At 31.2% G+C, this 17,419-nt stretch overlaps 2 protein-coding genes across 2 annotated transcripts in view; both read right to left on the bottom strand.

The window, feature by feature from the left end:
- The window catches only part of LOC136784022 (synaptic vesicle glycoprotein 2B-like), a 162,711-nt gene that overhangs the window by 136,305 nt on the left and 8,987 nt on the right, over positions 1-17,419 (bottom strand). The window lies entirely within an intron of this gene.
- Positions 13,579-14,580, bottom strand: LOC136784028 (piggyBac transposable element-derived protein 3-like). The gene has a single exon (XM_066744482.1). It carries the CDS (start codon positions 14,578-14,580, stop codon positions 13,579-13,581), a length of 1,002 nt encoding a protein of 333 aa, XP_066600579.1.

Genomic DNA, 17,419 nt, shown 5'->3' with positions numbered 1-17,419 from the left:
TCTAAAGATTTATTAAACATTAAATACCGTGCAATTAGAAAGTATGTACTTTTGATTTAATGACTCCTGATAAATTAAAATCTAATATAAATATAGATATTATAATGGTATCTATAATGCCACCAAAAGAAAATGAAGTTACTTTTTTCAAAAACCTTATACTATATTTCAGCATTATCTATTCAGTTATAAAGGAAAGATTTGTTTATTTAAAATATAAATATATTAAATATTCAACATATCTATATACTCAAAAGACACCTTCAATATATATTACATATTCCTAGTTTGCACCTAAGAGGTATCCAAACTTGTATAATAGCATATAGTCTAATGTAGTAATTTACGGCTTATTAGAAATTTAAATCAGAGAGATAATTAAGTGAATTGCCAGGGTACATGTGGCTAGAAGTCGCACATGAAGTTTAGCGATTTCCTTACCCGCGTATAATTTTAAACTTAAATACCCTGTAAATGCTTTAGATAAATGGCTCACTAATATGCAGGACTTAAAAAAAACAGCAATGATGCTTTAATTCTAACCACATATTCTTAAGGATTAATTAAGTCGAAAAGTCATGTACCACATGTACCATTACATCCGTAAACGCATCATTGCTGAGATAAATCAATTTTAAACCGATAAATCAGGGCTTTAAATCGACCGGAAAAATTACTTTCTCTTTCGTTGACAATTCCCTTTCGAAAAAAATGATCGTACTTCTCTACCGTTCTGTAGTTGCCACACGCACACATTTGAAACTATAACAAGTATAAATATTACCTCCTGTCGTCCTACATTCCTGATTCAGGTGCTGTATAGAATTTACTTTCTACCAATATTTAAAAGGATCCACGAAAGTGCCTACTAAGTTGAAAATTCTGGGCAATGTTACGGCGTTATTTGTAAATTAATTTTGAAGCCGTCTTATCTTTTCGGTGATGCGCCATATAAGCTGATCTATCTAATAAGGTATATATATATAAGTTTTATATTAAATAAACGATTATATGAAATTTTATTTTTCTTGGCATTTGAAAATCCTACTGTTTTATCAGATAGAGTAATTAGCTGCATCATTGGAAGAGCAAAATGATTTGAAAATATATTTTCAATTAAGGTTATAGTCTTCTCCGGAGATTTCAACCTAAGTGGAGAGTTTGAGGGATTGTTTAAGAATAAATAAGTCTTTTCTTCCATTCTATGGAAATACAAACCAACAAATAAAGAATAATTTTTTCTTTATGGCATAAATTATTCAGAGTTTTTGCCTAGTACTTTTTGCATAGTGCCTGCCTGAATGGACTTGCCAGTAAAACTAGCTAATTGCTAAGCTAGATTCTAACTTATATTGACTAGAATAGAGCATGATCCAAAATGAAATATTTACCAATTCTGCAAGAAAATTATAATAAAAGGAAGAGGAAAGCATAAGTATTTACTAACTTATCTAGATTTTTATTGTACCAGAGAGTGTGCAAAAAGTACGAATAATAATCTACTGCATAAAGAAAATATTATTCTTAATTTTGTGGCTTGTTCTTTCATACAATGAATAACGGCTTACTTATTCTTAAAGGGATCCCCAAGCTCTTCTCTTAGGTTCATATTTTCAGAGAAGACTTAAGCCTTTTATGAAAATATATTTTCGAGTCATTTTACTCTTCCAATGATACACACAGCAAATTGCTCTATCTAATAATACAGTAAGATTTTCAAATATCGAGAAAAATAAAATTTCTTATAATCGTTTTTTTAATATAATACGTATTTTTTGACTATATACCTTATTAGACAGGGCAGTTCGTACGGCGCATCACCGAAAGATAAAACGGTTTCAAATTGAATCTACAAATAAAGCCTTATTATTGCCTAGAATCTTTAACTTAATAGGTGATTTCGAGGATCCTTTTAAAAATAGGTAGAAAATAAATTTCATACAGCACCTGTGGATTAGGGATGTAGGACATCAAAAGGTAATATTTATAATTGGTATAGCTTCACATGTTGCGTATGACAATACGGATCGGTGGAGAAGTACGGGATTCTTTTGTATATCGAAAGGGAAACGTCAACGAAAGTGAAAGTAATTTTTTCGTTGAATCAAAGCCCTGATTTATCGGTTTAAAGTTGATTTATCTCAGCAATTATGCTTTTACGGATGTAATGGTATATGACGCACACACACACATACTTTTCGATTTAGTTTATCTTCAAGAATATGTGGTTTATATTAAAAGCATCATTGCTGTTACATCCTGTATAAGAATAATGTATCGTTATAATAAACAGTATATTATATCACATGAATGAAATTAGAAGCAGAACGCGCGAAACGAGGGTACCTGTCAAAGGAATGCAATCGGCAGTTATGTTTCCATAGTATATATATTTTGTATTAGTGGTATGTGAGAAGTGGTTATTTACAATGTCATTAATTATCGAGCTGAAAATTGTTTCAAAGCAGTCTAAGCCGTGCATGCACATAGGCGATTTGCTATAATTTTGCCCATTGAATCGGATGGTGTTCCTTTCTAAGGGACAGGAGGAAAATTAAATATCTAGAATGATTGTACTCCTAACATTAACACGGAAACAGCCATTTTCAGCCCGTTAAATGGCGCTGAAAACTGCCACGCTTCATGCACGTGCGATAAAAAAAGGAATTATTTACCCTGCGAATTATCCCAAGTATACTCATACAAATATTCTGTCTCATCAAGAGACACAGCAGTGTCTCGATGGTAAGTAATTAAAAAAGCCGAAACAATATCCTCTTTTACGCGAAGTTTGACCATACTATATCTAACTTTAGTTTCGATGCAATTATTTTAAATGTGCCTTATTTGCTTAACACTGAAGCTCTACCATTTGCCGGTCAAATGACCCTTTTAAAATGTAAACATGCATGTATAAAAAATCCTCGATTCGTTCAGTGTTAAAAATTTAATGTGTTTTACTATATAAATTGAGACTAAGCTTTCAAATGAAACTACAGACGTCTAAATCGGTACTCTCATTGCTGATATATCAAGATTGTGTTATTTCGATCAATAACTTTCAGTGTTTCTTCTTTTCCTTACCCAAAATTGTTCTTTCGATCAGAACTCTCACTCTTTCCGTTAAAAATATATATCTACAGCTTCTTCTATCCTTTCCCTACACTTCCGATACAATTTAGCATCACCTAGCCACCCGCGTAAAAAATTTCAACTTACAAAGAGCTTGTACTCGGCTGGAAAGATCGTCGAGAAAGCTTGGAAAGGTCTTACAAGTGTATTGGAAAGTAGCTTGCTCTGTCCCGCCAGCAAGACAAAATCCGAGCCCTTTGCAAGCGCTTTCCAAGACGATTCGAAATTTAAGAAAGTAAAAAGGATAGGTTATAATTAATTTGTTTATTTATTTATTTTCATATATTTGTTATTATGATTATCGATTAATACAGATAATAATTAATTTTACTGCATGAAGTTTTTTTTCCGCGGTGGGACTCGAACCTGGAACCGATGCCAATCTCACGTACAGCTGTCCGACGTTTGCACCATTCAGCTAAACTTGGATTTCTATATCGATTGCTATTTTAGCATATATAGAAACAATAGACAAATATATCGTCTTCTGATGTCAGCGACAAGATGACTTGTGGACGACTTTTAAGGCCTAATTGTCTGAAATTAGTAACAAGACATTATAGGGACGTCTTTAGGATCTGAATGCTGTGCGGGATATTTTACGAAGCCGCAGCTAGCGTTCGATGCGAGCAATTCGATAAAGTTCAACATAGCCTGAAGTAAGCAAGCAATAAAAATAAAAAATATGCATCTTCTTCCTTATTTCATAAGGAACAGATCCATATAGGTTAAAAAGTGGAGCCGGCAAGGGAAATAGCTGTAAAAAAAAGTTATAGAAGCTTAGAATGCGCGACCTTTTTGCATATTTCTCTATGTTTTAGCTAAGTTTAACCCCGCTGCTACCCGCAGGAAAATCGTCAGTTAAATGACAAGTATGCATCTTTTTCTTATTTCATAAGAAAGATATCCATATAGGTTAAGCAGTGGAGCCGGCAAGGGAAATAGCCGAAGAAAATTAGCGAAACCGAATTATAATAAACGTAAAATATTTGTGATTACGTCGCACATTTTCAGATTCTAATTTTTTCAGCTATTTCCTTAGCCAGTTACAACACTTCTTAACATATATGGATCTCTTCGTTATGAAAAGAAGAAGAAGATGCATATTTTTTTAATTGGCTAACAAACTTCCTATGGGCAGCAGTGAGATAAAATTTAAACGAATCATAGAAAATTGTATGAATAAGTCGCACATTATTACTTTCAATCATTTTTTTCACCTATTTTCTTTGCTGGCTCCACTGTTTAACCTATATGGATATCTTTCTTATGAAATAAGAAAGAAGATGCATACTTGTCATTTAACTGACGAATTTCCTGTGGGTAGCAGCGAGGTTAAACTTAGCTAGAACATAGAGAAATCTGCAAAAAGGTCGCGCATTCTAAGCTTCTATAATTTTTTTTCAGCTATTTCCCTTGCCGGCTCCACTTGTTAACCTATATGGATCTGTTCCTTGTGAAATAAGGATGAAGATGCATATTTTTTATTTTTATTGCTTGCTTACTTCAGGCTATGTTGAGACTTATCGAATTGCTCGCATCGAACGCTAGCTTCGGCTTCGTAAAATATCCCGCACAGCATTCAGATCCTAAAGACGTCCCTATAATGTCTTGTTACTAATTTCAGGCCTTAAAAGTCGTCCACAAGTAATCTTGTCGCTGACATCAGAATACGAAATATTTGTCTATTGTTTCTATATATGCTAAAATAGCAATCGATATAGAAATCCCAGTTTAGCTGAATGGTGCAAACGTCGGACAGCTTTAGGTGAGATTGGCATCGGTTCCAGGTTCGAGTCTCACCGCGGAAAAAAAATTTCATGCAGTAAAATTAATTAATGTCTGTATTAATCGATAATCATAATAACAAATATATGAAAATAAATAAATAAACAAATTAATTATAACCTATCCTTTTTACTTTCTCAAATTTCGAATCGTCTTGGAAAGCGCTGGCAAAGGGCTCGGATTTTGTCTTACTGGCGGGACAGAGCAAGCTACTTTCCAATACACTTGTAAGACCTTTCCAAGCTCCATCGAGGATCTTTCCAGCCGAGTCCAAGCTCTTTGTAAGTTGCAATTTTTTTACGCAGGCAGCTAATAAACGCGTAATTTCCGCTGGCAGGTATGTGTATATACGTGTTTGTAGTATTCTGTATGTGCGTGTTAGTAGTATTCTATAATAAAAGAGAATTTCCTAAGACCGGAGTAAAACGGTGCGTGGAATGATGCGCTCGACTTGCGATAAATCTAGTAAGTGGAGCACGTTACGACTGTCGCGGTCGCGTGTATTCCTCTTACAAGCCACCATGTGTGTAGCGTGCCATACCACACGTCGTGCAATGCTGATCTAAGATATTTGAACCATTAAAAAATGATTTTGAGAGATCCCTCCAAAATATACTTAAGTGTAAGAATAAAATGGCAAGTAATAAAAATAATCTTTAGGAACATAAAATGGATTCAAAATGGAATCAAAAGACACAAGGTTGTGTCTCGAATGCAAGTTATTTAAAAAGTTGAGACACTACCCTCTTTTAGACGAAGTTTGACCATACTACATCTAATTTTTAGTTCCGATGCATATATTTTGGTAGCAACTTATTTAATGAAAAATTTAATGAGTTTTATTATATAAATCGAGCATAAGCTTTTGAATGAGACTACAAACGTGTAAATCGATTCACTCAATACAGAGATATCGAGATCGTGATGCAATTTCGGTCAATTACTTTCAGCGTTTATTCTTCTCCTGACCGAAAATTATTTTCTCGATCGGAGCTCTCACTATTTCATGTTAGAAGCCTAGCTCCGGCATTTTTTTTTTGTCCTTTCCCCTACTCTTCGATAGAGTCTGATGTCACCTAACCAGCCAATAAACGCGCAGCGTCCGGTGGCAGAGTGTGTATCTACGTGTTTGTAGCATTCTTTAAGTGTTTGTGTCAGCAGTATTATATAGTAAAAGAGAATTTTCTAAGGCCAGAATTACACGACGCGGTGCATCGCGTATCACTCCACGCGCCGTGTAATGCTGGCCTAAAATATTTCAACCATTAAAAAAGCATTGAGATCTCACCAAAAACCGCATAAGTGTAAGAAAAAGATGGCAAATAATTAAAATATTCTTTAATAAGAAAAAGGGTTGAAATGGAATTTGATAAATTCGACAAATAATAGATTTAATCAATATAACAAATACACTACGCACATAAACTAGCGGGACCACTTAATTCCGTCAAAAATTTAACGGTTTTCTAAGAGCTAATGCTTTTCAAAAAATTTTCCTAAAAGCTTCTACTTGGAAGCAAATTAATGTCTCAAAGTTCTATTTTTAGAATCTATATTGAAGATTGAAATTATTTTAATCAATTCTATCGAAAACTTAAACAAAAAGAAGATACGTCTCTCAGTTTTTCTTTTAGCCAAGTTTAAAGTTGTACTAGAACTACAACAATTTTTGTCGAATAATTGTAACCAGGTACCATAAAATTCGAATTTTTCCCTGCATTTAAGATTAAGAACAACTCTGTGCGATTTTTTGTATCGAAGTTAGAACATTTTTGTTAAAACAAAGCATTTTGGTAACTACTTGTTTAAACAATGTTGCAATTGAACTAATCACTTTTCTGCAATTTTAAAAAGCGGGTGTGAAAGGAAAGACGTCACCTAACAAATACGAATATTTCAAGCGCCGTCACGTTATCGTTATAAAATTACAGTAGATTAAATTTAACCTTCTATTTTAAAGAATTACACGTTCTCTACGTTTGGCGAATGTGCGCAATATTTTTCGGCAATTTTTGTTATCATTTTTCCACCGAATCTTCGTAAAAAGACTAGTTTCTTTTTCCATTTAAAAAAGAATGGCATCACGATTTTTTTGTAATGCAGTTATTATTATTTAAATACAAAAGTGTATTTTGCCGTCAGTGTAGCGTTACCCAATGTGCACCACGAGGAGGATACTGATCGGTTTTGCACATCATGTGTGTGTCTGTTTATTTATTGCAAGAAGAGGCAGTCGTTTCGTTACAACCTTATAATACCATAGTTGTTAAAAGGGTACTTTTTAGTTTTAATTAGGTCAACCGGTGTGCAGTGATACACTCCAAATGAATATAAAAAAACATGGAATTTGCGCTCTTTATCTTTGTTCTACTGATGATTTTTTCAAGTAAATTTTTAAAAATAATTATGACCATGTTCACTTTTAACAATATATTTATGTTGAAAACTTATAATAATGATCTCGCACTTATCAAGTGGCGTCCTCGGTAGACAAAAATATTAAAAAGAAAATCTTAAAGAATTTCTTAAGCCACTTACTTTTTTCCAAATAATTATAACTAGATTTTGAAAAACTTTCGAAATAAATTTTGTATCTAGAGTATCCATTACCTTAACAAATTTTTTAAATGTAAATCTGTCAATTATAAGCGATAATTTATGTAGCAATTTTAAGAGAAATATTGTTTGCTTACTTTAAGATTGGCACGTGTTTATAAATTAGTTTTAGACTAATTTCAATAGTATTCTAATATCAAACGACACTGTAGAGTCTCGATAGCAAATGCATATACATATATCATCGAGGCCCTGCATTCTCTTATATAGCAAGTCAGACTGCCTCAATCTAAAAAATTTGTCCAAATTATTTTATCTGTATGACTTTTAATGTGTCATAAATTGATCACTGCCTTATTTCAATAGATGTTGAAAAAGGTTTAAAATGGGACCATTTCAGACAATAAACATTAAAACCCGTTCATTCAAGCTTCTTTTATCGTTTTGTCTGATTTGATTTCTACTGAATTCTATGAAATTGAAAAATTCTTCTTCTTTCACTAGAAATATGTAACTCAACTAATTTCCTCAAAAACCTATATCTCAATCTGAAATTCGTCAACTGCTGTCTAATTAAACTGCTAATGAATTGTCGTAGTAATAATAAAACAAAATTTAAACAGAAACTGAATGCGTTACACATGAAAGACGTAAACTAGTACTGTTTCGAATTATGATGTAGCCTATTGTTGTTGGATGCAGCGTAATGGGCGCTATCTGCTAATCAAATTCAATATAACTGATTCAACGTGTAACGTGTACTTGATACAATGATATTATGTATGTTCTTGCGATTGTAATGTTATCAATTTTTCTCATACACAACAACTATATCCAACTGATGACGAAAGGAGTTGACAGAATTAGATAGATATATACTGATAAATTTTATAATATAGAATGTATTATACTTTGCGGGGTTATTTATTTTTCAAATGAAACTAAAATCAAAAACCCTTTATTTTACCATTGTGGAGGATTCAGCTAGCTGAATTATCACAAGTCCACAAAAAAATTAAAGAAATGCTTCTTCTAGAAAGGCTATATATTTAATTAAGGGGGGAAGTTTATTTAAAATTTTCAAAAAATCGATTCTTTTGTCTTTTTTTTTTAATGAATTTAGATTTCTATTTAGAAAGAATTTCTCCAATGTTTCAAAAAGAAATTTAAAAAATAAAAAAATTACAGTCTTCTGAATGTTGTGCCGTGATTGGTCGCTTGAATTTAGAGCGGTATGCGGTGCCGCGCGCATCAAGTAAAATCGAAAGCGCTCAGAAATAGGTTTACGAAGAATCTCTTCTTTGCAGTTCTCGAAAATGCATTTTTCCAACATATGAAGATTTGACAGGAGCTAATTTGTTGAAAAAATGTTTTGAAGGTCATAACCAGAATGCAAATAAAAGATTTAATGCCACGGTTTGACGTCTTGCGCCTAAGCATTTGCATTCTGGACTTAAATGGTGAAAATTGCAGCTTATTATCAGGAGGAATATTTAATGAATGCCATATATCAATATTAAAAAGAATGGTTGAGCTAAAGTTGTAAACTGGGTCTGTTTGCAAAAACTTGACAGAAAATAGATCAAAAACAGATACGGCGGCAGAAGCGACGGAATTTTTCAGCAATTAAGGAAGCCCGAACAGTAAGAAAATAGGCTTGGATGAGCAAAAATGATCTTTATGAAGAGACGAAATATTTGCTACTTCGGCCTGGTATCGCTAATTAACACGTAAGTAATATAAATCATTGGTTTTTTGTGTCGAAACTTTAAACGCGTTTAATTCAAAACTACGTTTTCGACTCGGCTGCAGTATAGCGCGAAAAATATTCAACCGATTAACTTCAAATGTTGTATAAATGTTAAGACATTACTCATTTCTATACAGGGTGTATCAGCAATGATGCTTTTAATTTTAACCACATATTCTAGGGGCTAAACTAAGTTGAAAAGTCCTATACTGTGACATCCGGAAAAGCTTTATTGCTAAGATAAATCAATCTTAAACCGATAAAACAGGGATTTGACTCAATGGAAAAATTACGTTCTCTTTCGTTCCGAATTCAACTTCAAAAAACAAAAGAAGTTTTTATTTCTCTACCGTTTCTTATTATCGTAAACGCATACACACACACACGCACGCACGCAACTATGTCGATTATTAATATTATCTCCTAATGTCTTACATTCTTGATCCTGATGCTGATGAAATATATTTTCTGTCTATTTTTAAAAGGATACTTGACAGCACCCATTTAGTTGAAAATTCTAGGTAACGATACGGCGTTATTTGTAGATTAATTTTCAAGTCGTTTTACCTTTTCCATGACGCGACATATGAATTGCTCTAAGGTAGTGAAGAAATAAGTATTATATTAAAAAAAACTATTATAAGAGAAATTATATTTTACTCTATTTTTGAAAATCTTACTTTTTTATTAGATAGAGCAGTTTGATGCATTATTGGAAGATCAAAATGAGTCGAAAATAAATTTTCAAGTAAGGACATAGTATTCTCTAGAAATTTCAATCTAAGTGGAGATCTCGAGGGATAATTTCGAGAAAAAATAAGCCTTTTTTTAATTTATGAAGGGACAAGCCACAAAATGAAGAATAATTTTTTCTTTATACCATTGATTATCCATAGATTTTGCCTTTCTGCATAGTGTCTGCCTAAATGGACTTGCCAGTAAACCTAGCCAATTGCTAGACCAGATTCTAGTTTATAGTGAATAAAAGTTGATATGGTCATCAAATGAAATATTTTAAAATTCACCAAGCAAATCATAATAAACCGAAAAAGAGAAAGGCATAAGTATTTACTAACTTATCTGAAATCTTCTCGTAATTATATAAAAGCGTGCAAAGACTATGAATCATAATCTACAGCATTAATAAAAAATTAGTCTTAATTTTGTAACTCGTCCTTTCATAAGATGAAAAAAGACTCATTTATTCTTAAAAGGATCCTTCAGGCTCTCCACTGATTAAGCCGAAATTTTGAGACAAGACTATGGTTTTATTTGAAAACCAACATTCGAGTCATTTTGCTCTTCCAATGATACAGCAAACTGTTCTATCTGATAAAACAGTAAAATTTTCAAAAACAGAAAAAATACGATTTTTTATAATAGCTTTTTTAATATAATATTTAATTTTAGACTACCTTAGAGCAGTTCATATGTCGCGTCACAGAGAAGATAATGCGTTTACGACAATAAGAACGGTAGAGAAGTACAAACTTCTTCTCCTTTTTGAAGGGGAACTGTCAACGAAAGTGAGAGTAAAGTAATTCTTCCGTTAAATCAAAACCCTGATTTATCGGTTTAAAATTGATTTATCTCGGCAATGATGCTTTTATGGGTGTTATAGTATAGTACTTTTCTACTTAGTTTAGCCTCAAGTATATGTGGTTAAAATTAAAAGCACCATTGCTGTTACACCCTGTATACGTATTATTTCTTATTATTTTAAAAGTGATATTGATATCATTTGCCTAAAGACTGTCACCTAAATTTGCAAAATTTGTTAGAATATAATAAAACATTTCTGTTATTAAGATTACAGAAATGTAAATAAATATTTGCTAATGGATTTGTAATTTTCGATTATTATATGAAAGAACATTGAAAACAAATATTGATTTATGCTTCTCTAATAAGAGTAAAAAGAAGTTATAATATCGTATCCTGAAAAATTTTTCCAAATATAGGATACGATATTTTAAAAAATTATTAACAATATTCTATTATCAAATAATAACCCAACATTAGTGATTTTATCAAATAAATAAAAGAGTCTACATTTCAATGAGAAATAAAATCTGTGTGCAAAATCGCAGTGGCCTATTAGTAAGAAAAATTTAGCTTTAAATTTAATTGCTAACAATTAATAATGGTAATAATGTTAGGTATCACATCAGCTGAGGAAATAATATAGTATAGCCAGCAAGTCATTTTCAATTAAAAAAATTTAATTATAGGAATAGCATTTTTATCCCTGTTAAGCAAAAGAAAATTAAATGGTTCGGAATTTGATAGAATATTCACAAAGTTTCCATATAGTAGACCACCTTAAAAATATCTAACCATCAAGTTGGCTAAAATATAATAAAAAAAAAGTCACTATGATTACGTTCACTGTATAGGTTAACCCGTCAATAGACGCGTGGGGTGTCCAAAGCACCCCAAGAATAGAAATCTATTGGTAACTTGGCGAAAAATTTGTGCAGTCACTTGTAAGTATTAGCGTTTAATTAATATAAATAACTTAAAGACATGCAACTGCTATCGTCTATCAAATCAACGGAATGTCACATATATAAAATTTATTGATAAATAAATCTGAATTCGTAAATATTTTAAGTCAAATAATGAAAAACAAATAGGGTGTCCGTGACACCCCACGCGCCTATCTACGTAAAAAAGCACGCGCCTATTGGCGGGTTAACTTTAAAAATATATATGAGATCAGATTAATAAATCTTGACGAAAAAAATTGTATTAGGTTTAATGGTTATCAAAGAATATGTGATTTATATTATAATTGATACCTAGGAAAATAAGCAGTTATTAGACTATACATACACACACATCTCTATGGACACAAGGTTGGCAGTACTTCTATTGTTTGTTATCAAGCTCACAGTTATTAAATTCTGTATTCTAGTATAGGATGCTTAAGGTGGTTCGAGCGCCAATGAAATTTCTTCAGAATTATTTACAATTTTAAAGAAACGTTATTTAGGCATAGAGGAATAATCTACTAAAATTTTGAATGATGTTACCGATGATATAAGTAAGAAATAATTATTCGAAATTAGCACTTTTAATTTGTAGCCAAATGGGCGATCAATACATTTTGAAGAAATCAAGAGATACGGTAGTGTCTCGACGGCAAGTACATATAAAAGTAGATAATGACATGTCTATACCGCCGAGCACTACCGTGTAACTTATACAGCAAGTTTGGCCGTCTCAATTTTTAAACCAATTTATTTCAATGAATGATCAATTATCATGATTTAAGTAAAAGCTCTCCTTAAAATGGTTTTGAACAAGCTTTCATTTAAGCCCATGATCATCAAAATCGGTTCACGCAATCCAGAAATCTCGTACTCTGTTAGCTATATATATATATTGGAAATTGAGATTCTTCTCCGTCTTCTCCTTCCTTTCCAGCTAGAGTGTATGTCTCGGGCTGAAGTTAGCCGCTAAGAGGAATATGACGTCATTTTTTCTCAGTGCTGCCAACAAATTAACCCATTAACGCCCAAAACGGCAAGAATCAAAGGTTTACTTTGTGATCAGATTTAAAGTGCTAAATCTTGTTGCACATATCGCAAAATACCTTTACTTATGTTTTCGAGGTCGCTCTACAAGATGGTATAATTTAAATTATGATTTGGTTGCGTGAAAAAAAGATATAGTGACGTTTTCCTCAAAAAGTGCTAAAAATTTTGCGACAAAAATTTTAAAAGTTAAATTTTCTACTAAAATTTGATGTTCCTCTTCATTAAAAATAGGCACAAGTTGGCCCAAACATTCCAAAGTTTCAAAATATCGTCCGTAGGAAATGAAAAATTCTTGATGGTCGAAGCAAAATGGCGGCAAACACGATTTTTTGTTACAAAATTTCACAAGCTTTTTTCTCATCAATTACGAACTTTATTGAAAATTTCCCAAGGATAAAAATGTCTTATAATTAATTGAAGAATATTCTAATTTTTTTTCAAATTTTTTATAAACAATTTTTTATTTGTCCTAATATTACGAGACTGAAATTTAAAAAATTGTTTATAAAAAATTTGAAAAAAATTTAGAATATTCTTCAATTAATTATAAGACATTTTTATCCTTGGGAAATTTTCAATAAAATTAATAGTTTTTTAGAAAAAAATATTAATCTCGTTTACAAGCTGAAATTGGAATATTTTAGCATTTTTTAGGGTCACAAGTCATTGATATTTAGTAGGTTACTTATCTTATACCCACATTTTTCCTATTTTCAATACTCTTTCTTAATGTTTGTTAGGAAAGCATATTTTGCAAAAATATGCGTTGCATTCTTTACAGAATTTGTATGTTTTTATGGGACATGATGATCATTTGCTCTGCTTTTCTACACGTTTGGATACATGAGTTTGTGTAATTTCTTTTTCTCGATTTGCTAAATAATGCTTAGCAATATCTAACGCAAACTCTTTTGTAGACTTTTTATTCCTGGTACTAGCAGTATTATATATAACAACCGAGTTCGTAATAGATGCCTGAATCAAACGTGTAAAAACTACCCATGTCCATTTTTTACTTCTGATGCTGGGCAATAAATTGTTACAGTGAGCATCATGAGTATCAACTCCTCCCATATATTTGTTATAAATATGAAAAGCGTGTGGAAATTGGATTTCTTTCTTTTCATGTTCTTTAGAACTATAACGCTTTATTGGAAGAGTTGGATTTACACCTGCCGCCGTAGATGCTATGGACACCGGCTTTGAATCCATTACAGTGATGTAATTTATTTGACTATTTTTGTCATTTTTAACAGCAAATGTTCCTCTCTCTGCCTTCTTACATATTTCGTTTTTAATTTTAACTCTATCATTCCTAATAGTACCTGTGGCTCGTAATCCTATATTTCGTAAGTGTAAAATCAAATCAAAACTTGTGAAATAATTATCAAAATAGACATGGTAAAGATTTATCTTTCGAGGAGTTGTATTATGAAGGAAATCTTTTAGTAAATTCATTACTACTCTGCTACCTAATGCACATTTCATCAGCACATTCGTTTCTATTTGATTCTTACCACAGTACAAATCCCAACCTAAGAGATAACCATTACTAGTATACAGTCCCCACATTTTTAATCCAAATCTTATTGGTTTTCCTCTAATAAATTGTTTCAAGCTCGTTTTGGCATATGATTTTATCATCATTTCATCAATTGACATTGCAGTTTGGAAATATCCAAATTGAAGAATGTTTTTTTGGAATAAGTTTATCAAAGAACGTACTCGCCATCCTTTATCATTTGGATTATTGTCTGATGCTTTAGAATATTTTATATGAGCTTTTATACTTTCGAATCGATTACGAGACATTACTGACGAAACGACGTTAGCAGACAAAAAGGGATCAGTTGACCAATAGTCGCGTTGTGATTTTCTTTTGTTAAAGCATGAAAAATTAAAATTCCTATAAATATATCTAAATCAGATCAAGAAAGTTCAAAATTATTTTCCTTTGTTGCTGCACTAATATAATTTTTGATTTCATCAGAAAAAAAGGATTCGAATAATTGAACTGGTGTACTTTGCACAATCATTTTTTTCTGGCTGTCAGATAACAGTGTCTCATTTTCAATTTGATCTTTACAATTTTTTTCACCGTCAACCCAGTTATACTCATGTTCTGCTTCTAATTTAGTTAAATTTGCAGAATAACCCTGGTATACTTTTTTATATGACGTACAAGGAAAATCATTATAATTTTCATCGTCTGAACCAGAATCATTATCGCCAGAATAATTAGGATCGGGAATCAAAATTATTTGACTAGATTCTTCATGTGAACTATCATCATCAGATTCAATTTCTGACATTCGAACTTGTCGTTTTCTCTTCGACATTTTTCAATTATCAAATATTTAAGAATATAAAAACTTTAGATAAAGACTATATAAAACGTTACATGTGATGTAAGAAAAATAATTGATATAAAAAAAGAAATATAATAAAGAATGAAGAAAAACTTGTAGTAGACCGTTGATGATAGATTTCACTTCAATCAAAAAAAGTAAGCGCTAAAAATGTATTGCATACCGTCAGTGAATCTTTTTAAAGCTTTAAGTATTGTGCAGCTCTTATAAGAGAAGTCTGTTCATCTTATTAATATGAAATTCATTTTTTCTAAAAAACTATTAACTTTATTGAAAATTTCCCAAGGATAAAAATGTCTTATAATTAACTGAAGAATATTCTAATTTTTTCTCAAATTTTTTATAAACAATTTTTTATTTTTCCTAATATTACGAGGCTGAAATTTAAAAAATTGTTTATAAAAAATTTGAAAAAATTTTAGAATATTCTTCAGTTAATTCTAAGACATTTTTATCCTTGGGAAATTTTCAATAAAGTTCGTAATTGATGAGAAAAAAGCTTGTGAAATTTTGTAACAAAAAATCGTGTTTGCCGCCATTTTGCTTCGACCATCAAAAATGTTTCATTTCCTACGGACGATATTTTGAAACTTTGGAATGTTTGTGCCAACTTGTGCCCATTTTTAATGAAGAGGAACATCAAATTTTAGTAGAAAATTTAACTTTTAAAATTTTTGTCGCAAAATTTTTAGCACATTTTAAGAAAAAGTCACTATATCTTTTTTTCACGCAACCAAATCATAATTTAAATTATACCATCTTGTAGAGCGACCTCGAAAACATAAGTAAAGATATTTTGCGATATGTGCAACAAGATTTAGCACTTTAAATCTGATCGCAAAGTAAACCTTTGATTCTTGCCGTTTTGGGCGTTAATGGGTTAAACTCAACGACAAAATCATGGCTGTGAACTATAAAATAAAATCGATGTAATCGATATAACTAATCCGACGACTTGTAAACTGTCAATTGTAATGTAAGGTTATGTATATTTAATACAGTGAGGTAGTTCATTTTTATGTTAGTGAATGTGTTTAATTTTTAAAATGATAAATAAATTCGAATAATAATGACATAAGGAATCGACAATTATTAGATAAGTATAACATTATATTTCGCAATACAGGATGTTAGTATACTTTGTGGTACTTTGTGAAATTTCTTTTTCAGGTAAATCAAGACAAAACATTTCCATTTTCATTCCTCAGGATAGAACTAACTGGATTAAATAAGTTGATATTTACAGCACTGTGCCTATGAGAAGTAACTTTCAATACTAATATGAATTGATCATTAACAGGAGTATATTAATTGAAAGAAATTGTTAAGGTATTTCAAAAGGTATTTGAAACTCATATGCTAAACTTTCAGGTATTGAAATCATTAACAAAATGCATCTTTAACTTTTTATTTCTTTAAACTGATGTGGAATTTAACTGTCCGATAGGTTATAAATTGAGACGGCCGAACTAGCTGTATAAGAGAGGTAGTGCTCGACGGCGGTATAGACATGTCTTTATCTACTTTTGTATGTACTTGCCGTCGAGACACTACCGTGTCTCTTGATCATATATACAAACAATTTTCCAGGAGACAATAAAACTTTCTTTTTACTACGATTAAAGAAAAGTAGATGAATATTTGCTAATCGTTATTTAATATTCAATTATAATATAAAAAAGTATTAAAACTAAATATTTATCTACGCTTCCCTAATTAGATTAGAAAGAAATTATTATTATCTCCAAAAACTTTATCCAAATTTAATTTTTTATAAGTATAACATTGAATTTTATAATATAATATGTAATATATTTGTTGGTACTTAGTGAGATTTTATTTCAGATTAAAATATAATAACGAGTTTACTGTGTCATTGTGATGGCCTGAGCTGTAATATTAAATAGAAGAAGTCAGAAATGATACCAGTTTGCCATAGAAGGAGCCATAATGCTAAGTTAATGTTGAAAGTTGAACCTAAGGAAAAGGTGGAGGAATTAAAAAATTTGAAAGCCAATTCTTGATAGTGAAAGACTTGCAGGTGATTTTGAGCATAAACTCTTTGAAATATATGTCAATTAAATATTAAATATAATGATAGCATCATCTAGAAATAAAACAATGAAAATAAGTCATCATTTTAATATTTTCCATGTGATAGAACATACGGTGAATAAATTTGGGAATCTGAAAGCTATATACCTAAAACAAGAGGCTTCCATTGCATTAATTGGTGTATTTTCTAGTTTATATTAATCAAAAGAAAATATAAATGGCACTAG

This window comes from Prorops nasuta, unplaced genomic scaffold, assembly GCF_024137725.1.
Source record: "Prorops nasuta isolate Cenicafe-Biocafe unplaced genomic scaffold, Cenicafe_Pnas_1.2 PNAS00045, whole genome shotgun sequence".
NCBI classification, from domain to species: Eukaryota; Metazoa; Arthropoda; class Insecta; order Hymenoptera; family Bethylidae; genus Prorops; species Prorops nasuta.
This window is presented reverse-complemented; position numbering and strand designations above follow the sequence as displayed.

Excerpts from the sequence above, each read along its gene's own strand:
- LOC136784028 (XM_066744482.1), bottom strand. The coding sequence starts at position 14,580 with ATGTCTCGTAATCGATTCGAAAGTATAAAAGCTCATATAAAATATTCT.